This window comes from Urocitellus parryii, chromosome 12 (genome assembly GCF_045843805.1).
Source record: "Urocitellus parryii isolate mUroPar1 chromosome 12, mUroPar1.hap1, whole genome shotgun sequence".
NCBI classification, from domain to species: domain Eukaryota; kingdom Metazoa; phylum Chordata; class Mammalia; order Rodentia; family Sciuridae; genus Urocitellus; species Urocitellus parryii.
The window spans coordinates 19,008,372-19,034,089 of NC_135542.1; the positions used below are offsets into that span (position 1 = coordinate 19,008,372).

General features: G+C 49.9%; 1 protein-coding gene across 1 annotated transcript in view; it reads left to right on the forward strand.

Moving 5' to 3' along the window:
• LOC144249643 (xylosyl- and glucuronyltransferase LARGE1-like) overlaps nucleotides 1–25,718 on the forward strand; it is a 255,934-nt gene that overhangs the window by 211,298 nt on the left and 18,918 nt on the right. The window contains exons 9-10 of the mRNA XM_077791753.1: nucleotides 9,513–9,676; nucleotides 19,403–19,681. Coding sequence (XP_077647879.1) covers nucleotides 9,513–9,676; nucleotides 19,403–19,681 — 443 coding nt within the window. The remainder of the gene's footprint in view (nucleotides 1–9,512; nucleotides 9,677–19,402; nucleotides 19,682–25,718) is intronic.

A 25,718-nucleotide genomic window follows, 5' to 3' on the forward strand; every position in this document is an offset into this window, starting at 1 on the left:
ACTCCACAGAACACAGCTGGGTAGCCGTGGATCTTCTGCATCCCTTCCCCATTCAATATTCCACCCATAGCATCCTACCCAGCTCGTACCTGGGCTCTGCTGGAATCCTCCTACGCACAGCGAGCACGCCTCCTCCCGAGCCAACTCTGCTGCAGCTCATGAGACCCGGACACTAAACCCCACCCTACCTGGTGTTGACTTGAAGTCTTCCCCTAAGAGACTCGTTAACCTGAGGCCTGTCTTCTGGAGCAGTAACAAACAGGGACACCCACTCTTGTCCCTGATGGCCCATCCTGGCACTGGTGGACAGAGTTCTGTAGGATTGTGATTCTGAAACACGCAGATCCCCTAAGCCTCTATCTGCAGAGTGATGCTACATCACCAAGGAGCCCTTGCACCACCCAAGGAAGTTTCCAGATAAGGGAAGCTGACCTTGCTAAGCCACACCCATTAAGATGGACAGGTTTTAACACATCTGGGTGGGAGTCGTGTTCAAGTCTGGGCCCTTCCCTGAATAATGACATGAAGCTTAGGTGGTCATTTTTGATGACCAGGGTTACAATGGGTAAAGCCAGAGGAGCCAACGGTTGGCCAGAGGAGGGAAGATGCTATTTATGCTGGCAGGAAATGGCCAGGGACCACTTGCTGCTTGTTCTGCAGATTCCTTTCTGACAGCTGTCACTTTCAGTTTATCGTCTCCAGGAACAGCCCTCTGCGGGCTCACTTCCTTCTTCATCCTCCCCATGGCATCCACAAAAAGGATCAGACACACAGAGGGTTTTAATTCAGAAAGACTAATGGTAAAGGAATGATCCGTTATATGTCAAAAGTTAAATTATGAAACATATCTGACATCCAACAAGTGCAGAAACCAAAAGACTGGGTACCAGTTTGGAAAATTTGGAATTTGCATAGAATTGTAGTCAAGTCGGGCGTCTGTAGATAACAGCGTTCTACTCCTGGACCACAGCAGACATCACTAGTTGAGGACTGCACTCTGTGGCCCTGGCCCAGGCTGGAGTCCCCCAAGAGCCACACTCCAGGTCATCTGTGCTCATGGCCTCGCCCTGGCTCAGTTCAGAAACCCGCTGGGCATCCCTGTGCTGAGTATTAGTCACTCAAGTCTCCCTGGTGCTAGACAGCTCTGGGCTGTTCCAAGACCTTTTCCTGCTTTCTTCTAGCCTTTTAGCCTTTGGGAATGGGAGATTTCCTGCAGAGGAAGAGGAAGGGACATACAACCAGCATCTTCACCACAGTGGGAGGGAGGCTTCCTGGGTCAGACTGCACAGAGCCCCAGGAGGAGATGAGTTACTTGTTCAAGTCACACAACCCCTAAAGGATGGGGCCAGCATTTGAGACCAGCTCTGCCTAATCTAAAGGCACAAGACCAGGACTGTGCTTCACAGGTACAGGTAGCTGCATATTTGGAAGTCGCATAATAATAACGGCTGGTGATTCCTGGTTCGCCCAATTGTTTTACTTAGTTTTTCTTCCTCTTTAGTTAATCCTGCAGGTATTTGTTATTGTGTCCATATTATGGCAGTAACCACCCCTACAGCATGCCCTATCCCTCAGGGCTCCTTCCTTTCGTTTACTTTATAGCCCTTACCACCAATCAAAATATTCATGACATTAATTTTGTTGATTATCCATCAGTTTATCTTTGTGCCTATTGAAGATCTCCTGGAACCTGGTTCCTGATAAAAAAAAATTTTTTTTTGTTGAATGAATAAACTGTAACAAGGTATTTTCTTGAAGCCTTTGTGGTATGCCAGGATGATCCCCGTGTTTGGAATCAGGAAATCCAGCCCTGTGTGAGATCTCTAATTTGGGGCATATTCTAGCATTTTGTAAGTCTCAATTTTCTCACCTGTAAAATGGCCAGTAAGTAAGCCCTCCCAGGCTGTTTTAAGAGAGCTGAAGGGATTAGAGTGGCCAGTGTGCTCCGAGACCTAGGTGGTCATAGTCAGGAGAATTGGAGGAAAGTTTGGGGGACCTCCCTGACCACCACTCTGAGGTCCTGCTGAGAAGGTGGCGGGCTGGCCCCCTATGCACCGTGTCCCCCATCCTGAGCCCACTAAGGGGAAAGACAACAGTATCACCAAGGCTCAATTAGAAGTTAAAAATAAGACACATAAGAACAGATTCTATAAACACTCATGTCGTCATCCAGCGCCGCACCGCCAGGAACAGATGGCTGTGTGGAAACAGCTGTGTCCCCGAGGAGCCCTGGAGGAAAACCGGAATGCATTCCTGCTCTCACGTGCAGCCGTATGTCACTGGCTCTTCAATCAGCGGTGGGCAGCAGGGCCCAGGCTGGACAGGCTGCCCAGGGCTGCTTGCCAGTGACCCTCAGAAGCTCCAGAGGCAGAGTTGCTCACTCTCCCTTTTTCCTTTTGTCAGACTCCCCCTCCCCTGAGTGACACCCCCTTCCCCTTTTATGTATGCCTTAGGTCAGAGGCATCTCGGCATAAGATTGCCACACACAACATCTCAGGAGTGCCAGCTGGGGGACTGGAGGCCATCCACTCCAACTCCCTGTGCTCATCTGCAAATGCAAGTGGCAGTGATTCCCGCCTGATTGACTTAAGAGGACTAAATCAGGAAAGACAGGAGCTTAGGTCAACGTGGCACAGACCCCTCCCCAAACCAAGCTGTGTTCATTTCAGATGGCACGGTCACCATTGCTGACCCCTCTGCCTCTCCTTCTAGACCACAGGATCAATGGAGGGCAGATACGGGCTCGTTTCCCATTCCTAGCAGAGGCATAGCGTGTGTGATGTATGAATACCTGGGACAGAGGACGCCGTGCCTCGGCCGACCCTGTCTGAGCCTTCACTGAAGAGCCCTGGGTGCAGCCTCCCCGACCCATGAAAGAATGAAGGGATGAAAGGGGCTCATGGTGTTTTCTTGATTAAAAAAAAAAATCCTTTGGGTTCCTGGAACTTGTTGATTAACACACAAAGCAGATGGCCATGGTCCTTCCCTCCCTCCCCATCGGTGTGATTCAGTAAAACTGAACTGCTCTGTGGAGACCACAGGGAATGCCTGGTCAGGTTTCAGGAACCGAGGAGGGGATCCCTGTGCCCTGTTTCCTCATCTTTCTGCCATGGAGAGTGAGGCCAGCCCTGCCTGTCTCAAACAGGTGTGGGGAGGGACAAATCAAACAGTGGAGATGAAGGCCACCAAAAGGTGAGAGTCACATTGAAGGTAGAGGAACTCTCTCGAGTGTTAATTGATTCCCCAGTGTTTCTATCGATTTCTCTAACACCCAGAGGGAAAAGAAGTCTCTAGAAGAAACCAAACAAGTGACCTCCTAGACTTCATTTGGTCCCTTGTACTCTGAGGCCATTGCTTCCCGATGAGAGTGCAGTGCCTGTCAAAGTCCACAAGCAGCTGTCAGAGGACTGCGCTTGCTAGAAGTCATGCTCGCAGCAAGTCCAAATGGGTGCTCCTGATCAACAGGGGACTCTTCTACAGGCTCAGACCCAGACTCCTTCCACCTTGTGGCTCTGCCCTCCATGAAGTCCTAGATACTTCTTCTGGATTCTCTTTCTCTGGGTGTCAGCCCAGAAAACAAAGTGAGCACTGTACCTCAGTGAGGCTCAGAAGTGGTGCCCGTGCTAACCCAGGCCAGCCCAAGTTCCATGGACATCAGCCACAGGGTTACCCTAGACTGTAAGGACCTGGAAATGCAGCCTAGCTGGGTGCCCAGGAAGAGAGAAGGTGGATATTGGTGAGCACCATGCCTCTGCTACCTTGAGGAATGCAGGTACTGAGTCCTCTTCATCCCTGCTTGAGGAGTCCTTGTAGTGGTTTGGTGACTGCAAGAACTCGGAACAGATTCACCAGGTCTGAATCTCAGCTGCTCTGCTCACTCATCATGAAACCCGGAACAAGTGGCCCAGCCTTTCAGAGGATGGGTGCCTTCCTATCACTCTCCTAACTTGGGGAGCTGGTTGGATGAAATGAGAGTCCCTGCCAGGCTGGGTGCACATTCCCTGGTCTTTCAGAGGTATTTTTGAATCCCAAACTCTTTGTTTGGACTTTCTCAAGGTCTCAGAGAAAATGAGTGTCAGTGAAATTGGGGCTCAGTTTCCAGTTTTATGCCCATAATCTAAGTCTTTTGCTTTGCCCAGCTGTGAACAGAAGTTCGTTAGGCCAGGAACTGGGACAGACTTCCACCCCTCTACCCCCTCTGGCATGTCTACCCATCATTTCCAGCAGCTCAAAGGTCAATCTAGGCCACTGTCCTTAGGGATGGAAGAAAATAAATGCAAACCGCTTAAAGGGCCGATTTCCCTTGAGTCTAAATCTCCCTGTGCCTCAGCTGGCTGCCCAGAGAAGCAATTTAGTAAATGCATTTGATCTCAGGAGAAATCTGTCTTTAGTTTCTGTGACTTGCTTGCCAGGAGCCCTGTGTTCCTCCTGTGGCTGAAGAGCAGAGTAGGGTAGCATTCAGACCCTCTGAAGGAAAGCAGTCCCTGCCACTCAGTCTCTCCAGAGACACTACCCCATCCCTGGGTGAAAGAGAGGCTGATTTTAAGCTGCTAGAGTCTTCCTCTTGAGATAACATCGGCAATAAAAAAGCCTGTATTAGAATCTGAAAAGGCACATTATGTAATCATAGAGCACATTGCTCAGGTTTGCATAGCACTTTACAGTTTACAAAGCACTTTCACATGCATTAACTCATTTGAGCAAATTGCAGGGAATCAGTTAACTACAGAAAAGTATAAAGGAGCAATAAAATTTATCTTTGAACCCATCACTCAGAGAAAAATCTTTGTTAACCTTATAATGTTCCCTTTGATCTATTTTCTAGCGTTTTTTGCTAGTTTGCATTTGTCTGTTTGGGGACCCTAATGCATATACATTTTTATGGCCTGTCTTCTTTACAGAACACTGTACCTTCAGCCTCTCTGACCTTCACATCTGTCCAGGGAAGAAGTAATTGTGCTGTGAAATGTCCATGGTTTGAAATCCAAAGACTGAGTCTCCGTTTTCTCTTTTGTGTAAGAAATGTGTGCTGAAGGGTTAAACTAATGAAGCAATGCAACAGAGAATTTTGGCACTGTACCTAGCACATAGTAGGTATTCTGTTTATAACAGCTGAATATAGGTGACAGTCACAGTAGCGATAAATATTATACCAAAGCCCAGGATGACATCTGCTGGACCTGCAGTCTTGCAGACAGCTGTGTCTGGCAGCTTCCCACAGTATCTGGCGTGGTTCCTAGACCCCACCTGTTAAGCACCAGGTGAGCTTGGGAGGTAGATTCCAGTGAATCATATTAGTGGTGCTGCAGAGTTCACAGACAGAGGCCACTTATCCCGCAGGACACTGGTGACACTTCCTGCCATGGCAAGCTGGCCATGGTAGATCTGGAAGCTCTGTCCTTGACCACTGCCCGCTGTGTTACCATGCAGGGAGGGGCTGAGCACGCCCACGGAGGCTTGCTGACCTCACCTGCTGCTCCAGAGGTTCCAGGCTCAGGGCATTCAGAGATGAGTCAGGTTCAGCCCTTACCTGAGCCCACCACTGCACAACTGCTCTCTAGAAAATGGCTCTGCAACCCACTGACCTTAGGGTGTCTTTCCCCCGATGAAAGGAATGTGTGTGCACGTGTGTGTGTGCGTGTGTGTGTGTGTGTGTGTGTGTGTGTGTGTAAAGGGGAGGAGAAAGCCCCGTACACACATGCATTTTTCATGCCCTGGTCATTAGTGTTCTTTCCCACAGTGAGGATAAGCCCCAGGTCAGGGAGAGCCCCTCTCTCCACAGACACCTGCCTGCCTGCCCTTCCAGACACACGGCCCACACTCTCCCTCTCTTCTGCTCGTGGGTCTTGAAGCCGTGTGTGTACCTTTGTGAACACATTCAAAATACAAAACAAAACCAAGGGAAGAAGACAATGAGCCCCTCTCTTGCAAAAAGAGTTTCGCAGCTGTCTGGTTTCTGAATGGGAATGGTGGTCTTTTCTCTTTTGCAGCTCGGGTGAGGGAGAGGACATCAGTGGGTTAAGTTTCCTCCTGGGAGGTGACATAATGGTTTCTAGTCACAGTTGAGTTCCTCAAGGAGACGGGCTTGGCCACACTGCCTGCTCTTCATGAATCAGAGTGTCACCCCACTCAGCCAGCCCTGCATCCCCCAGGCCCTTGACATACAGTCTTCTTCAGGTGTCCTCGGGCCCAGGTGTCTCCTTTCCTACTAGGGTCCTAATAACTGTGATAGCAGGTGATGTCTGATGAGTCTCTCCTTTTATCCAAACACTGGGCTTTTTGTACACAGCATCTCTCACCATCCCCTGGTACCATCGCCGTCCCCCTTTTACAGTTAAGGAAATCAAAGCTGGGTAAGGTTAACAGCCCCCCCACCTCCTGCAGTGGTCCAGGCAGGAGAGCCATCTCCGTCCGAGGCCTGGTGAGCATCTTTCCTGGAAAGGAGCCAGGTGGTGGAGGGGCGAAGACCAGCTTTGACCTCCCCGAGTGACCTTGGGAATCTGAAACGGCCTTCCCCACCATCAAGGCATCTTTGGTGTGTCACTGGTGGGCACCGAAGGGAATGAGTAGGCACACTCTCAGATTCCCCAAGCAGAGCTTGGTGCCTGTTTGTCTGCTCTCCAAAATCTTTTCAGCCACCACAGACCCTTGAACTGCAAATAGCAGGCAAAGAGTGGATTTAGGAATGGACTTATTGGTCACCTTCTGTGCACATAATTAGAGGACAAGGGAGGAAACTGGAGGGATGGGTCTTCCCCATGATCCCAGTCTTCTTGTCTGCAGATACTTTTCATGCATGCAACACATGGGTATGGAGCACTTCCAAGAGTGAAGTGTCACCGTGTCACCAAGGTAGTTGCCCTCAAATAATTGCAGTTCAAGTTGACAAATGCTTTCATGGAGCCATGGGGCAGTTGTTCTTGGAGCACAGAAAAGAAGGATCATGGAACCGGGCACAGCCACCAAAGGTCTCAGAGAGACAGTATATTACATCGTCTGTGCTAAATTTTGAAAGGTAAATAGAAGGTCCCTAGGTGTAGAAGAATAGGGTGGGGTGAAGGAGGGCCAGCAGCGGGGGAAGAACACGACATGGAAGAAAGTCAGAGATGTGGAGAGAAAGGCAGGTTTGGAATCACAGGGAAGATCCTTGATGGGAGTATTGAATATGTGGGGGTGACAGGCAGAGAAAGCTTTGTGTGAGTGTCCCCCAGGAAATCGGGATTTAGTCCTACAGTGATATGTAGGACTTTGATAAGGGGTGAGCCTGCTCATAGGATCTTAGCTGCACTGAGACTTCCAGCTCCTGGTCACCCGCCTGTAATCCCAGTGGCTCAGGAGGCTGAGACAGGAAGATTAGGAAAGCCAGTGCCAGCAACTTAGTGAGGTCCCCATCCACTCAGTGAGACCCTGTCTCTAAATAAAGTAGTTTAAAAAGGGCTCAGTTTGTTCAGTGCCCCTGGGTTCAATCCCTAGAACCAAAAAAGAAAAGAAAAAAGTTGGCATAGGGGAATCTTCAATTGGGCAAGGCCATCAAGCTGACTTGAAAAGTCGGATAATATCCCTGATTGCAGTCTTTTTCACTGGAAAAATTTTAAAGGTAGCCTATAACATCCCATAGACACTAGATCTCAGCAGATTCCCCAAGGAGCATCTGGAAATATGGGACTACATTTAGGTTGTACTGAGCCATCTGTAGAGGCTATGAGCATTTACCTTTGAAAGACTCAGGAGAGCAACTGTCCTTAGGTGGTGCGGACCCTGCCATGTAAAAGGGCCCCCCACACAGTGCTAATTTACATTATTAGTTTTCTCTTCTTCAAACCCCATAAAACATCAATGACCCAAGAAATGTTTGTTGGAGCAGAATTGTTGATCTTGACAGGACCCATCACATGACTGGGGCAATTGAGGAGAATGTGCCCTGCCCCAGCTGTCGGTCCTGTTGGGGCAGGCTAGTCTAGACCTTTTCTCTTGGCTGTGGTAGAAGTGCAAGAATTACATGCGTTTTTCTCTTGAAGGCTCACCTCAGAATGGGAAGGACATTGATCCCTTGCATTCTTTTAGCAAAAGCCCATCACAGGTCCAGTCCACATTCAGTGGTTGGGGAGATAGACCCAGCCTCTGTCATAAGCCCCACTGCAAAGGGTAGGATACCGTGGGGAAAGGAATGAAGAATTAGAGCAATTGATAGAATCATCCACCACAGCACGACTCTTAAGAAATGACATCATAGCGTGATCTAACAAGGCTGTGGTCTTAACTGATAGAAAGCCATGCAGAAGCAAGTTAATGTATGGTGGTTTTGAAATTTAAAAAAATAAAAGCATCTCCTTGGAAAAACATTATTCCTTCTACTCCTTTCAGCCAGATTGGTAACTCTAGACACATAAACTTTAGTCTATATTCAACTGAATGTTATCAAGTGATGGAGAAGGCGGATGTAACAGAAGAAACATAGGAACCAATTGTGTGAATGTTGGCCAATTATTGTTTTATAGAAGTCAATTATACTGAAATACAAACTGCATGCAACAGGCCCCACTGTTCTTAGTCTGCCTCTAGGCAAGTGTCCCCAAATGTGTGCACCCTGGTAACCATCATGCCAGTTGGGATGTGGGTCATTTCCATCACCCTTAAAGCTCCCTTGCTCTTCCAAGGCCATTCTCTCCACACTCCACATCTGCAGATTCCGTTTCTATCACTGAGGATGAGCTTTGTACCCAGTTTTGTTTTGTTTTGTTTTGTTTTGTTTTAATTCCAGTTGTTCATCTGTAACCCAGGTGCCCTCATCCTGTGGTTATTGGTTGCTGTGGGGTGTAGTGAGAGGGTGTGGCCTGGGCAGCTGCATCTGCATATCAGTATTTGCATATCTCATGAGCATCCAGGTAAGGGCCAGCCTGCTGTCTCCACCAGTCCAGGTAGGAGGAAGTAGAGCTGAAGACTTCTGCAACAGATTATTGAAGTGAGAATTTCTTAGAGTTAGGGAAAAAAGAGAGAAGAGGAAAAAAAAGTGGTTGTTTTGATGTTGTTTAAACATAGGTAAAATTAAAGGAAATAAGAGTTTTATTTATATATTTGTTTGGTTTGTTTTACAATATTTGGCCCAAAGATTGAAATCTGTAGCCCTAGGGGAAGAAAAGCGTCAGGTCACATGGAGGTCCTCCTGTGTGGGTTTTTCTCCTCTTTGGACTTTCTCCCTGTTATCATTTTTGGTTGTTCTTCCGGGTCACCTAGTTTACGGGGAATGAGTGGCAGTCAGTGAGCATGACCATTGCTCCTAGCCAAGCGGGGCTCAGCCCTCAGATGGTGAGGCTTTTGTCCTCGTGATTACCTTTTTGAAATTAGATTCAATCTCTGGGGAAACAAAGATGGAGATTCTTCCTGCATCTGCCAAAGCACCAACAAGGCCCCAATATGTGATAAACTCTGAGAGGGCAGAGCGTGCTGGCAGCTCGCTCGCCCCTTGGAGCATTTATTCTCGTCCCCAAGCCCTGTGCCCTCCTGCCTTGCAGCTCCAGAAGCAGCTGTCGGAGCTCGACGAGGACGACCTGTGCTATGAGTTCCGGCGAGAGCGCTTCACCGTGCACCGCACCCACCTGTACTTCCTGCACTACGAGTACGAGCCAGCTGCAGACGGCACCGACGTCACCCTGGTTGCCCAGCTCTCCATGGACAGGTATGGCCAAGCGGGAGATGGCCTCACAAGCTTAGGATAAGATAGGGCCAGGCTGGTGTCTCAGCCCCTCCCCCACGTTGCAAACGAGGACCTTCTTTTTCCTGCCGCTGCTGTTGGCTGTGGGTCACGGGGAGGGCTGATTCTTTCGAGGTGAAGCCCTACTCAGATTCATTGCTGGTGGGACTGCAAATTGGTGTAGCCAATGTGGGAAGCAGTATGGAGAACCCTTGGAAAGCTGGGAATGGAACCACCATTTGACCCAGCTATCCCACTCCTCGGTCTATACCCAAAGGACTTAAAATCAGCATACCTCAGGGACACAGTCACATCATTGTTTATAGCAGCACAATTCACAATAGCTAAACTGTGGAACCAACCTAGATGTCCTTCAGTAGATGAATGGATAAAAAAAAAATGTGGTGTATACACAATGGAATATTATTCAGCATTAAAAGAGAATAAAATCATGGCATTTGCAGGTAAATGGATGGAGTTGGAGAAGATAATGCTGAGTGAAGTTTTCCAAGCCCAAAAAAACAAATGCCAAATGTTTTCTCTGATTTAAGGCTGCTGATTCATAATGGGGGGAGGGGTGGGCATGGGAGGATTAGATAAACTCTAGATAGGGCAGAGGGAAAAGGGGAAGGGGGAGGGGAGGGGCATGGGGGTTGGAAAGACGGTAGAACGAGATGGACATCATTACCCTAAGTACATGCATGAAGACAGGAATGGTGTGACTCTACTTTGTGTACAACCAGAGACGTGAAAATTGTGTTCTGTATGTGTACTGAAATGCATTGTGCTGTCATAAAAAAACAAATTAAAATTTTAAAAAATGAAAAAAGTGGGGGAGGGGATGTGCAGTCTGGAGCCCCAGGGAGGTATTTGCTATTCCTTTTCTATGTATGTGAGTGGATGCAACAAACCTTCGTCCAGCATTGCCAACAGTACTGAGCCTGGCCCTTATATAATGTGCAGTCTGATGCGGCATTTCTCAATCTTGGCCTTGGACAAACTGAACCATGTGGGAGCTTTTATAGCAAATTCACATCCAGGGGCCATGGCAGACCCATTACTTAAGAATCTTTGTGGAGGTGGAGTCCTTGGCGTTGTTTGCTTTAAGCTTGTGGTATACAGCAAGGCAAGAGGCATAAGTAGCAATAACAATTAAATAAAATTATAAGTGTAATAAGTGCTTTGCAGGAACAGGGACAGATAACACCAATGGCATGTTGGGGGACCTTCTTTAGGCAATATGGTTAGGGGGCATCTCTCTGAGGAGGGGACATTGCTATAGAGACCTGGAGAGACTCAGCACATGCATTGCTGAGAGAAGAGCCTTCCAGGCAGACAACTGAGCAAGTGCAAAGCCCCTGTGGAGGGAAGGGATTCTGCATATTCAAAAACCTGGCAGAAGACCAAGGGAAGTTTCAGGGGATTGGGAGGAAGGTGTCATGGGATAAGATCATGGAACACTGGGTGTTCGTAAAATATTTGGATTTTATTCAAAGTACAGTAAGAAGTTATTGAAGAAATTCATGCAATCAATCATTGATCTAACTCACATTTTTTAAGCCATCTCTTTGGATGCCAGGAGGTGGGCAGATGTGAAGAGTCACAGTTGGTCACTCAGCCCCACACAGCTCTAAGCAGGGCCAGTGCTTCCCCGTCCTCAGTGTTCTCATCTCCAAGTCCATGCCATCACACAGCCCGTATAAGTGTCTTCATATTCATGTGCCAGGGCTCTGGGGCTGGGAATATCTGTATGAAGACCCCGTCCCTGCCACTTAGGACTCAGGCAGGGTATTTGTTTCTTATTGTCAGGTAAGAAATTACCACCCACGAAGAAACTCAAGAAAACGCATGTTTATTACCGTACAGTTTCTGGGCTCAGGAGCCTGGAGGCTCGTCCGCAGGGTCCTCTGCTCAGGGTCTTGGGACCGAAGTCAAGATGTCGGCTGGGGCTGTGAGGTCATCTAGGAGGAGTCAGCCACTTGGAAGCTCCTTCACACTTTGTTAGAGTCTGGTTCTAGGACTGAGGTTCCTGTTTCCTTGCTGGCTATTGACTGAGGTCCTTCTTAGATCTGGAAGCTTCTGTCAGGTCCTAGCCATGTGGCCCTCTGACAGCATGGCGAGCTGAGAATCTGTCCCTTATATTCCCAGATCCTGCCCACACCCAAGGGGAAGGGATTCAACAGGGTGTGTCCACCAGGAGGTGGAAATCTCAGAGGCCCTCTTAGAGTCCTGCCGGCTGCGGCTGTGGCAGATAAATAGGTCCTGTGACAGAGATCCCTGAGTTCTGAGTGCCCGGCAGGAGGCAGGGAGGCATTGGCAGGTGCCATGAAGCCTACAGGAGGATCCCCGTCCCCCAGGGATGGAGAAAGGAAGACCCGGGGCGTGTGTCAGAGGGAAGGTGTCACCTGAGCCGAGCTGGGGTGGGTGGACTGAGGGTAGGGCACATGAAAGGAAAGAAGGAAGGTTCTCCAAGGAGGCGCACGCAGCACCGTGTGGTTGGGGCTCAGGGAAGAGGAGGGAGGAGCGGGAAGGAGCTCAGCCAGGTGGGCAGTGGGGAAACCAGAGGAGGCAGCCAGGCCTCGTGGCTCAAGTCTGTCAGGCACCCGCGATGCCCCATAGGCACCTGACCTAGACCAGTGTCCTGGAGTCACACCCAGACTTCCCATGTCCCTTTGCCTTCTACCCATCTTTCAGTGCAGCTGTCTAAGCTCCCCCACCCTCCGCCCCTCAGTAAGTCACCTGGCCACACCAGCCCTGTCTTCTCCCGTGTGCCTCCCCCCACCCCCGTCCTCCACGTCTCTCACAATGAGTGTAAGATCTGACCTCCTCATGTGAGTGTCCGATGACGGTCCATAGCCTCCAGGTCCCCAGACTCCTAGTACCTGAGGCTCAGATACCTTGGCCTGCACAATCCAGTGAGCCCTGCCTAAGCCCAGGTTCCCATCTCTCCCAGCACTGGGGGTTCTCCCCTGCCCACCCGCACCTCCCCATAATGCATTTGGATTAAGAGCAAAACATTCTAAGTCAAGATTAATGGCCTGTGGCTACCAAAGAAATTGGACATGCTTTCTAATCTGAGTAAACAGTGGCATTGCCATGAAGAAATTCATGCAATCAATCATGTGATCCCTTAGCATCAGACACTGAGGGTTCTTTTGCGTCTCTGCCACCTTTTGAGTTTGGCCTTTGGACAAAGTCACTTCATCTAAACCTCAGTTTCCTCCTTGGTAATCTGGGAATGGTAATAATATCTTCATTATCGTCATTTCTAAGGTCCTTGTGAAGATCAAATGAGAATGCAAACCCAGCACTTAGCCCCAACGTACATTCCACAGTGACAACAGAACTTGTGACCAAACTCGGTGCTGGGTAGAAAGGCACTAGACCTTGGATCAAGGAGCTCTGGTTCACACTCCGCCTGCTCCTTCTGTCCTCAGCTGACAATCCTGACTTAGTGTCTTTGGGTCTCTGTCTTCTCCTATAAGACAGGGTTGAAAATACTCACCTCCCGGGGTCCTGGTTAGGATTAAATGAGAGAGTCTGACAGCCCTTGGTGCGGATTTAGCATCAGGTAGAGATGGCATGCACGTGAGCCTCCTGTGGAGGCAGGTAGGAGAGGGAGGGAAAGAAAACAAGAAAGACCTGGACTCAGAGTCCAGCTGTGCCTCTTCCCAGCTGTGTGTGCTTGCGCCAGGTACTTGCCTTTTTGAATCTCACTCTATCTGCGAAGTGACGGTGATACTGTCGAGCTCAGGGATTGTTATCTTGGATGCTCTAAAATAAGAGGATGTAAAATGTCCAGTAAGTAGTTGACATTTCATCCTGTGTCTTTACCTCATTGTTGGCTATACACTTTGCTGTTTGGGATTCACACATCAGTAGAAGGAAAATGTGTTCAGTTAACAACCCAGACTCATCCTTTTTACACACTTACTATCAGTAGACGAATACCAGGAAAACCAAGCGTCTCCTTCCAGTGCAAAGGGAAGCACCCCCCACCCCAGCCTGGGCCAGTGGTGATCCTGGCAGGACCTTTCTTGTATTCATTCAAAGAAATCTCTGGTCCCCTGTCTGTCTGCAGCAAGCTCTGGCCGCAGTGGCCTCCCTTCCCAAAGCACACACATGCCAAGCATAGCAGATGCCTGCTACCCCCGATGCACAGTGATAAGTACTGCCATCCAGGCAGGACCTCAGAGAACCCAAGGAATTGTAGGTCCCCCTGACAGACACTGAGCAGGACATGCTCAGAAATTCCAAGAGCACACGGCGGTGCAGTGGGAGAAATTCCCCAGCCTTCTGTGCTGCACATCCAATTATGATACAGCACGATGACTGGTGCCTGTTGGATTGATTTTTAATTTGGGAAACACTTCGGGTGTGTTTGTAAACCTTTGAGTCAGAAGTAGCCCTACGTGAATGCCACAATAAATTAGGGGAGTCGACAGGCCGCCCCCATGCCGTCTCCCTGCAGATTTCCACTCAGAGAGGATGAGTGTCACTGGCCACGCCGTGGTGCTGGCATCTCTGTCAGTCACTCCATGGGGAGGGCATCTGTCCTCTGACACCTGGCCGGGGGAGACACTCCTTCTCTGGTGTCCCGTTGTCACAGTTGTTGAAGAACTGACCACCATTAAAGGCATCGTCTGACTGGTGAACGTCCTCTCTGCTTTTTGCAAAAAAAAAAAGAGAGACCAGAAATACAAGTTCTTGGGTTCAGCCCAGACCTCCTGAACCAGAACCTCCAGTGTGTGTGTGTGGGGGGTGTGTTTTTAAATGAACCACTAATCAGACCAGTGTTGGGAAGCCCCAGCCCTTTTCTGAGAGTGGAAAGTACTTCTCCCTGTGATGGTCAGCGTGCTCTTTGAAGCATTTAAATCTGGTCCCAGCCCTGAAGTCCCTGGTGATCCCCCCTGCACTTAGAACAGCGAGCCCACTGCCCACGTGGCCTTCGAGGCCCAGCCAGACGCCTGCTCCTCTCCCACACACAGTCCGTCCACACTGGCCCTGCTTCTTGCTTGACTGAGCTGGACTCACTTTTGCTGCAGGTTGTTCTGGGCAGCTCACCCCGGACATCCACAAGCTGCTCTTGCTCTTTATGTAGGGGTCTTGGGCCATCCTGCCTACTATTAAAAAAAAAAAAAAAATTCCAGAAGCACATTTCTCACAGCTCTGGAGGCTGCAAGTCCAAGGACAAGGTGCTGGCAGACTCAGAGTCTGGGGAGGGCCCATGTTCTGGCTGATGGATGGCTGAGTCTCCAACTCTATTCTCAAGTGGTGTAAGGGGAAGGGTGCTCTGTGGGGCCTCTGTATAAGGGCATTAGGAACCTAGCCTTCCCAAAGGTCCGACCTCCTAATGCCATCACCGTGGGGTTAGGATTCCTACATAGAAGTTTGAGTTAGACACCAAGAGACACACATGGCTCTAGATCTCAAATGTCACCTGGAGAGGGCCTTCCTAGGCCAGCCCACACAGCCACTGTCTGTCCTGTTGTCTCTCTACTCTCTTAGTTCCATCTGGATTGAACTGAGTTTGGTTTGCTTATTGTCTCCTCCCTGGAACACAAGACCCTGACGTCCAGGAACCTTGTCTGTCTAGCATCCAGGCACATTGGAGATGATAAATATTTGTCGGGTGAATGCCTGTTTGAAAGGCAAAGATGGAACCCCAAGGGAAATGATGGCTGTCCTATGCTGAGCACCTGCTATATGTCTAGCTGCATCTCATTTAGGGGTCAACTCCACTTAGATATTGTATCAGTTACCCATTGCTGCTTAACAAGCCATCCTGCCCTAGGAGCTTAAGATGACCACCCTAGTGAACTCAGGATTCCGTGGCTGGGCAGCTTGGCCTGTGCTTAGCTGGACCCATCCAGGCATCTGCTGTCAACCTGGGTAACTCTTCTGCAGGTTGTCTGGCTATTAGCCAGGTCCGTGGGGATACCTGGATGTCATCTAGCAAGGTGGTGGGGGCTTGTCCGCATGGTGGTAGTCACAAGGTTTCCAAAGGACCAAGCCCTGCTGTGCCCGCACATTTTAAAACCTCGGTTAATGTAATGTTTGCTAATGTCCCACAGACTGAAGCAAGCGAGGTGGGGCCAGGCCAGGGTCAGTGTGGGAGAGTCTTCCCAAAGGATGTGAAGAGAGAAGAATGATTTATAGCTATTTTGTAAGCTATTCTGTCCCATGAACATTGTTAGAAACTGAAGCTCCAAGCTCAGAACTCTTGCCCATGTGTACTGACCCAGCACAGGGGTCAAATCCAGGACTATCTGACCCCAGAACCCACAGTTGCAAGCTATGATCGTGTCCCAGGCAGCGTCTCTTGCTGCAGTGTACCTGAGGGGCGTGGGCCAGCTGGTAGGGTGGGCGTGTCCCATTGCAACAGAAGCCAGGGAGGCCCACAGATGCTCTGGAGTCCCAGCCACCTCTGGCCATTAGGTTTCTCCCTGCCTGCTCCTTAGTAAGCTAAAGACTGTGTATGTTCAGCTTTCCATCTTAGTGGGGCTCCCCAGAGTAGACCCGCCAGACACCAGAGACTTTGCCTCCCCCTCCCCAGCAGGAAGCAGCGGCAGGCTCTGTGGGGAGTGGAAAGGAGCTGGGTGAGTCTGCCCCTCTGGATTCTGGAGTTGGCTAATTCATCAGCTCCTCCTGTTCTCTTGAGCAAGTCACACCCCCTCTGTGAAACTTACCTCTTTCCTCTTTCATCATGAAAATGGTCCGGGCAAAAAAAGAAAAAAATATCAAAGCTCCTTTCCAAATGGACAGTTCTGTGGTTTTAGAATTGATCTCTGTCTCCTGAAATCTGCACTGGTTCAGCCTTCGCTGTGCCGGGCACTCTGTCTTCCTGTCGAGGGGACCGGAGAAAGATGGGCACCGAGCTCCACACAGCAAGAACTGCAGGGGCGCCCCTCCCAGAACAGATGTGGAGAGAAACCGCCCTCAAGGAGCAGCCAGTGGTGGGTCTTGGAAGCCGCCCCCAAGAGGGACCGGGGAGGAGGAAGGAATAGACAGAAGTTGACATCAAGGGAGGAGGGCCCTCTTCTGGGGGGAAACAGGCAATGAAGGGAAGAGATTTGGGGGGCATTGTCCTCCACCTAACACCCATTCTTACCAGCTGATGACCTGGGCTTTGAGGTCAGGGAGACCTCCACCCATCTCCTGCACCTGACAGTGGCATGCCTTGAAAGAATCGCTTTACCTCCTCGCCTGCAAAACAGGGATCAGAGTCTCAATTCTGTAGAGTTCCTACGGCCATCAGATACGATAAGAGCCACAATGTGGGTGGCACCTGGCAAGTAGGAAGTAAGGGGGACGGATAGATCTGTGGTTGTCACCGTTTCCATGTTGTCCTTGTTGGGAACCTGAGGTGGTCTCTGTTGTCCCCATCCTGGTAGAAGTTTGATTCTTAGGGAGAAAATGTTGGAGAGGGCTGGCGGCTTGGAAGACATGTGGGTTGTGTCGTCTGCACACACACTCCTGGCTGAGGTTCCACGGGACGCACCTGACACCATTTCCCATAAAGCTCAACTTAATCTTTCATGAACGGCACGTTCTCCTGAGAACCTTCAGTAGCTTCCTGCATTCTCCTGTGCTCTCAGCAGAGCTTGGCCGACGGGCTGTGCCGGGTAGGCTTGCTGCCTGCTTAGAAAACAGAGTCAAAACCCCAGTGAGTAGAAGAATCCAGAGCAAAGCCGCCCTCTCCCCTGCTCAGCCCAATGACCTCCTTCCCCTGACACACGCCAACAGTCTGCATGCGAGAAATGGTTCTTGCCCTTTTACTCTCCTGCTCACAAAAGATTTGTGCAAATAGATCTCCCTGGAAGTACGGAGTCCACCATTGTACACAGATGAAGCTGAGGCACTGGGAGATCATTCAAAATCCCAGACCCTCAAGCCCAAGAGAGAACAGGGCCCGACAGTGGAGGCTCAAGGCCAGGGTCAGCGAGCTGAGGCGTCTGTAGAATGCTACCTTTACAAGGTGACTCCGGTTGGTTTGGTTAGTGGATGTGATCAAGGGTGACAAATGGAGGGCATTTTACTCTGGTGAGTGTCTCAGTCTTCCCTATTGGAAAAGGGGGCAAATCTAGGCAATACCAGAGTTACTGAGAGAAAACTCTGGAAGTCCAGAGAGAAAGCCATTGACAGGAGATAGGTGTGCCCGTTTTCTTTGGTTTGGAAGCGTGGAAATGCAAAGAATCTCTTTCTTGGTAATCATCTGAATAAAGTGGACAGACATCCTGACCAGAAGACTTCTGGTCATGTAACCTCTTTCTGGAAAGAGGGGAAAATTAAAATAGGCTTTTGCTGTCTCTTTAAACCATAGATTTTGTGTACCCGGCATTTCTGATGCCTTTGAGGGGGTAAAGAAAAAAGAAAAAGAAAGCAGAAGAAAAATCCTCATGGATTTCTTTTCAAACCTGTCCCCAGAACACCTGTGAGAAGCACCTTTTGTTTCTTCCTCTGGCCTCTGTCCTCCCCACTTCCCTGGCTCAGTGCTTTCTGGTAGCCTTGTGAACTTGGCCTCCAGGCAATAAGCGCCCTGAACGTGAAGACATGACCCCAGGTGCCCTTGGGATCCCAACATTCCCACGTCCTTCTGTTCCCTTTGCCAAACACCCAGGGTTATTATTTCTCAGTCACCTCAAGCCCCATTAAGGTCCCTGTCTACACATCTCTGGTTGATAGGTCCAAGAATCTGAGCTGGAGCCTCAGGTCCATTATTAGGAAACTGGGAGAATAGCTATGCTCTACGATGCTGGGAGAAGTCTGGAAGGCGCCTGGTGGGTAGGAACGCATCCATAACTCTAGTTGTTTCTCATGTTCTCCTTGTTGGTTTTGGTGCTCCTTGTCAGTCAGTGTCCTCCATTAGTCTAAATCTTCTATGGCCGTTCACTGCTTTAGATCAGTAGAGCCGTTTTCCATCTGGACTGAGAGAGGAGAGTTTGGGCTGGATGAGGATCTTTGGATAGTTTACTATAGTCACAGCCTACACCTTTGCATTAGTCTGTTTTCTGTTGCTATAACAAAATAGCTGAGGCTGGGTAGTTATAAAGAAGAGGATTACTTAACTCACAGTTTTAGAGGTTACAAATCAAATCCAAGATGGGGAGGCCTCATCTTGTCAGCCTCTGGTGAGGGTTCCTTTGACTATATCACAAGATGGCCAAGTAGCAGGAAGGAAATGGCTCTGTGCAGAAGAGTGAGCACTCCCATGGTGAGACGAAAGACAGAGGATCCAGGGCTCAGGATAACTGTTCTTCTAAAACACTTTCATGGGAACTTGCCAAGGATCCATGAAAAGTACATTAATTCGTTCCCAGGGCCCACCCCCAGTGACCTAGCCACCTCCCACTAGGCCCCCGCCTCTAGAAGGTTCCACACCTGAACACTACCACACTGGAAACACTGAAGGTTTGGGGGCAAGCGCATCCAAAACCATCGCACCATTGAAAAGAGGAGCCTGAGGCTCATGAGCAAGGTGACTTTTGCTATCCTGTATTCAGTGGGAAGCAGAAGACGAGAACCAGCACGGCAGATGTTTTTATGTCTATTTATGGGTAAGAGAACTGAGTGGGTCATATTCCGAGACCAGTTCAGATTTGCAGCTGATGGACTGCCCGCGGGTGGATGGAGGTAGAGGCCCACAGGAGACCTGGCAGATGATTCAGGGACAGGCCAGGTCCTCACACCCCGCCTCCCTTTCTCTTCCAGGCTCCAGATGCTGGAGGCCATCTGCAAGCACTGGGAGGGACCCATCAGTCTGGCCCTCTACCTGTCGGATGCTGAGGCCCAGCAGTTCCTCCGCTACGCCCAGGGCTCCGAGGTGCTCATGAGCCGCCACAACGTGGGCTACCACATTGTGTACAAGGAGGGCCAGTTCTACCCTGTGAACCTCCTGCGCAACGTGGCCATGAAGCACATCAGCACCCCCTACACGTTCCTGTCGGACATCGACTTCCTGCCCATGTACGGGCTCTATGAGTACCTCAGGTAAGGACCTGCTGGGCCGGCACTGCCCACCCTGCTCCTGGAGCTGGAAGGCTTGTCGGGCCGTGCGGGGGCCGGAGCCAGAAGCCCCTTAGGATCCTGCTCTAGTCATGTGCTTTCATAGATGGGGCAGCTGAGGTCAAGAATGGGGAATGGCCTGCCTGGTCACCTAGAGGTAGAAGGCCTGCCTGCCAGGTGTGGGAGATCCAGGAGGCCGTTGTCCCGGGGAACAGCCTGGAGCCCGAGTTTGCATAATGAAGTGTCAGTTGGGTCTAGGAAGCATCCTGTCTCCCATCTAATGCTCTTTCTATAGCATCTATGAAAACACACTGTCCCTCTTCCAATTTTGGATCAGACAGCCTTCACGTAACCATTCTAAAAAGATCACTGCCTATTCTTTAAAACAAATCTAAGTGATAATGATGCCTAACATCTATTGAAGTGCTTGCTGGGTGCCAGAAGCTGTTCTGAGTGCCTGACAAGTCGGATCTCACCCCCCACCCCCCACCCCCGACCCTGCCGCAAACCCTGCCTCAGGTAGAACAAGACTAAGCCACTGGCCCAAGGTGACACAGGAGCGAAGGGGCAGCTGGGGTCAGAACCTAGCCCCTGACTCTGGACCCATGTGCCTAATCACCTCCAGGCCGTTTCTGGATCTCCAATGTCCTTTTCTAACTGTCCCCACCTAGAAGGACAAACGTCTAGCCGCTGGAGAAAGCCGTGACGGAGAGCCGCTTGGCTGTGTGGGGAGTGGCATTTATTTATTACAGAATAACAAACAGCATGAACTGAAAGACACTAGAATTCATATAGCCCAAGGTTCCGTTCCCTAGGTACAGATGCACCAACCACACTCTTAAAGAATCCGCCTCTCCCTACTGTCATTCTTCAGTATGCGTTACCTCCACTACCAGGGCAGTGCTTGCCTGGCTCCCAGGTACCATGAGGTGGTTTGCATTTCTTATCCTGTTGGATCCAAAAGCATGCATACCTCCCCCATTTTCCAGGGGTAGCAGTGGGGCTCAGAGAGGCCAAATCCCCTGCTCCAGTCCAAGGGTTGTGTCAGGATTTGAACCAGGGTCTGTCGGATTCCAGGTTTGAAGGCCATGTTGCTGCTCTGGGGTTTCTGACTGTCCAAAACAATGTGATTTGGCAGGATGTGATTTCTTTCTCTCTTTTTCTCTGGCCTGCCCTCCTTCCATCCATCTCTGTCTCTCTTTCCCTGTCCCTCCTTATCCCTTCCTATCTCTCTCTTAAAAGATCTCCAAGATTCTTTAAACCTTTTGTGCTTCAGCCGAAGCACGGGTTTCATATCAGCAGCCTCCCTGCCCTGCTCTCTCCAGAGCAAGGAAGACATCCTGTGTCCAGCCACTGGATTGGGTTCATTTCCAGGGTCATGTTGGGGTTTCATAGCTTCAGCCCCTCTTGTGAGCAGGGAGGAGCCCCTCTTGGGCTCTCTGATAATAGCAGAGTGGGCAGCACCCAGACATCTTGCAGGCAGGCAGGTGCTGGAGCACAGAGCTCTGGGAACCAGGACTCTTGACTGTATCAGGCTCTTAAGAAATGGAGTTTTTCCCCAGCTCTGGCTCCTTCTGGGGCTCTGAATCCCAGTGTGTGGGTTGAGGGTGCCCCCATGTGGTCACCTCTGTTCCTGCAGCTTCTGAAACCTCCAGTTTTCAGAGATGGAAGAACAGATGGGTGGGAGAAGAGTGTGGCCCAATACCACCAACATCCCCCACCCCCGACCTGGACCCATCAAAGAGAGGCTTTTAGGGCTGGACCCTGCCCATCGCCACTTTCTATTCTTAAGAAGCACCTGGAAGCCTTCACTCGGATGAGTTGAAAGGGAACAGGCCCCATTCCATCAACACTGTGGTCTTGACTCTCCAAGAGCTATTTTATGACTTTGCCTCATGGGCATCATGTTTGAAAACAAGTATACAAGAGCAGACATGTATGTTGGCCCCTTGTGCTTTACTGATCCGAGACCCTAACTGATGATCAACATCTTATTCAATTTGAGGTAATTAATATTGCCTTTTAATTAACATTTTTGCTTAATGCAGAATCACTGGAGGTTGCAGTTCGGCCACCTTATCCCAAGTGCCTGTGGTTTCCCTCAGGGGGTTTGAAATACTGCAAATTGCTCCTAGATTCAATTATTGTGTAAGCAGACCTTGCCCAAGAATACTGAGCACAACCTAGTAGGGAGACCATAGACTCTCCACTGCCGTATGGAATTCCTGCTCCAGGGGACCAGGACTGAAGTTAGGCAGTCCTGCAGAGGACCTGGGAATCTGCATTTCTACATAAGACTTTTAATATCAGCAACTTACTAAAAATAAGTTTTTAATGCTGCTAAGCTAGACCATACATGTCCCCAGGCTGCAGTGAACCTGCCATCCCCCAGCTCCTCCAGGCCACCAGTCTGTGACCTCTGACTTGGTTATTCCTTAGGCACTGAATTTAAGAAAACAGTAAGGGACATGATTCTATCAGAAGCCCTAAATAAGCATCTACTGTCCATTTCCTTTGAAGGCCACTATATTGACTGGTAATTGGCTTGGGAAGAATTTTTTCTAGTATTTGGAAAGGATTTATTTCTGATCCATATATTATCAGTAGATACATCCCAACAACAGCAGAATTATATCACTGGTTTGGGATGAGGTTAGGGATGCTGTTACCTTTGGAGCTCAGCGGGGCCAGCAGATCCCCTAATTGACTGACTTCTTCAGCACCAATATCTGACAAAACGCTAGACCCAGATTCTGTGAAGATATGACTAATAAAAATGATGGTTACAATGAACTGAGCCTGACCAAGTGCTGGAAGCTTGGTTTCCATCGCCTGCACTCTGACACTTCTCTATGCAGTGGTCACCAAACCAAGGCCCCAGAAAGTTTAGTCTTATTGTGAGAGGAAACCGTGGACTTCTGTCTACACAGCCTGTGCAGAAGGAGCCAGATCACTCTCAAACCCCACAATACGGAGCAGGCTAACCAGCAGCCCTCTGGCTGCACCCCCAGACACTTGCTCATGTCACCCTTCTTGAGGTCCTCCCTGGTTTCCAAAAAAAGTTCAGCATCGTAGCTCTCTGAGCAGTTGCCTAGCAACCAGCTAATATTTCAGCAAAAACAAACAGTTCAATCGGAAAATAATGAAATCAGCTCTATTCAGGGACAGAGCTGCAGAATTTCACTAAAATCTCTCTTCCACGCCTTCTCCCATTTCTGCTAACGAATGAGCTTGTAGACGTGCGGCTCGCACTTCTGTTTATAGAAATGTCCACTGGAGTTCAGCGGGTGTGGCCAAATCACACAGACCTGCATTTGAACCCAGATCCTCGATACTTTCCAAGAATGTGATGTGGGGCACTTCTGACCCACCCTTTCTCAGTTAATCCAGGAGCTGGTAACAGCCTCTTGCAGGGTCAGTGCTCAGCAGCTAGTTTTCTGTCACACGGCCTCTTCACAGCGCTCAGTATTGGACTCCTTTTCCAGGCCCCAGTGCCTACCCTTGTAAACTGCCCGCCACCTTCCAAACAGCCGAGGTAACTGCATGGAACCGTTTGACATTCTCACTCCCTGAAATGAGAACTATATACAAATGGCCCCTGACCTATGACAGCTCAGTGTGCATTTTTTTTAACTCTACAAGGTTGCGGAAACAGTATGCAGTCAGTAGAAACCTTGCTGCACGTTTTGAATTTCAGTCTTTTCCAGGAGGAGTGATGCACGTCTGCTTCTCTCTCCTGATTCTGGGGGGACCACGAGCTGCAGCCCCCAGTTACAAGGGGAACCACCCGTCTCCTCGGTGTGCTGTGTGGCTACGCTATGACATCCAGGACGCTGGGTGTAGAGAACGTATTTTCCACTTTCCACATTTCAACTCATAATGGGGTCTGTCAGGTCGTAACGCCATCGTAAACGCTCCTTACTCAGCATTGACTTGGCCTTGGGAATGGTACTTGACATCCCTCACTTATGGTATCTGTGAGATGGGGACAATACTGTTTCTTCCCTTGTAGAGACTTGGAAAGCACCTAGCAGTGCCCAGAACATCCTTCTTTCCATGAGCAGCCATTGCCTCTGCGATGGCCACGCACTGTTCTGGGCCATGGAACAGTGGACAGAAGGGGCAAGGTCCCTGTCCTCTGGAGGTTTACACTCCACCTGGATGTGCTATTGCTCTTGTTCTTATCACCATTAGAGATGCAGAGGTAAAAGATACAGGACCCCAGTCTAACAGCACATGGCCCAATGTAGCCAGGTGGGACAGGTCTCAGGAAGAGCTGCTAGTTGAGATTGAGCTTGAAGATCAGTGGTTTGAGGGTCACTGAAGCCACTGGTGTGGTTGAAGTTCCAGAATGGCAGGGATATCAGGAATGTGACATCTCAGCCAAGAGTGACCTCAACCATGGACTGGGGCACATTTCTAGCCTCTTCCACCTGCAGAATTCTCATCTCTGATTGGTGCTTTAAAGCTTAAAGAGTCTCTGCTACCCACGTTGATTCTGTTTTTTAGGGGACACATGTGCCACACTGGCAGGGATGGTGTTGCACAGTGTTTCTGTAAGAACAACGAGTCAGTTTTATTCTGTGCTAGGCAGGAGGGCATCTGGCCAACCCCCATTCACATTTTCCCAGGCACACGATGTCTGCTCCGTAAATTCTTAAGTGAGTGCAAAAACGTGAACAAGGCCAGGTAGAAGTGGCGCCAAGTGAGATTTACTGGCTGCCTTCCAAGAGATGTTACCAGGTGGCCTTTCCTTGGGTTACTTTGTTATTTTAATTCTGCTATATCTGTGACATTTAACGTTTATTGAGCACTTACTATGTGCCAAGCACTGTGATAAGCACTTTTGTGTGTATTTTATCATTTAACATTACCATGGTTCATTTTACACAAGAGGATGTTCATGCTAGGCCTCACGTTCAAGGGCACAGCACCAATAAGTAGGCACCTGGCTTGCTCTGGGCTCATCCAGAGGTGTCTGTGCCTAGCCTCCTGGTGGGCCCATGTCCCACTTCACCCTGGTGGCCATCATCGTCATCACAGCTTGCCTTTACCAGGGATAGCCTGGGCATCTGGGAATTCTCTTAACCTTTACACGAGAGGTTCCATGAAAATCCACAGCACACAGACACTGATGCTTACCCCGACTCAGAGAAGAAAACTGTGGCTCAAAGTTGTAACTTGCTCAAGGGTTCAAGCTGGTAGGTGTCCAGATGGGATAGGAATCCAGGCGATCTGTCCCCGAGCTACCCTCCTGTCACCTCCCGTGACCTACAGGCTGCATTGAACATTGCTGGTGCTTAGGGTGCTTCTGGGATGTACTAGTTCCTCGTGTAAACACCTGGACAGTGGGGGCATTTAGTAGGGTGTTGAGCATTGCGTGACTCGGGCAAGTGCTCAACAAATTGCAACTCTTACTGTTATTTCTGAAATTTGCCCCCAAAAGCTCATTCTTAGTTCCTCCTTGTCGCCTTCCCCTCTCTGACTCACAGGTTCTGCCTCTGGCTAAGTTCATGCCATCTATTTAGAAACCACCCAGATCTTACAGGGGCCAGGGAGCCCCTCCTGCTCACAGGGGACTGTGCCCCTGTGGGCCCTCATCTGCTGCGTGCCTATTTTGCAGTTACCCCTCTGTGGGAAGCCTCCCTCACTTATGAGTCTTACCTGTTGTCCCCACCTACCTCCCGAGTCCTGGCTGCCAGCTCATCTCCTAGGCAACTCTCCCAGTCGCTGAGCAAACTCTTACCTGGCCTCCATGTTTGAGGGGGTGAAGGAGGATGAGGAGGCTGTGCCGAGTCCTGCCTCCACAGTCCCCTGCACAGACAATAGGCACAACCCCGCTCTGCGCCTTCCTTCCTCTGCCTCTGGATTCCCACCCTGAGGTGGGTTGCTGGGGCCTCAAAGGTGCGGTGCAGAAGGTTCCCACCGTACTCGGGGGAGCCGTGCTTAGATCAAGCACCACTGAAGCTGGGCAGAGCGCCAGCTGTGGGGGACAGCTAGAGACAAGGGGCCTCCCAGCGTG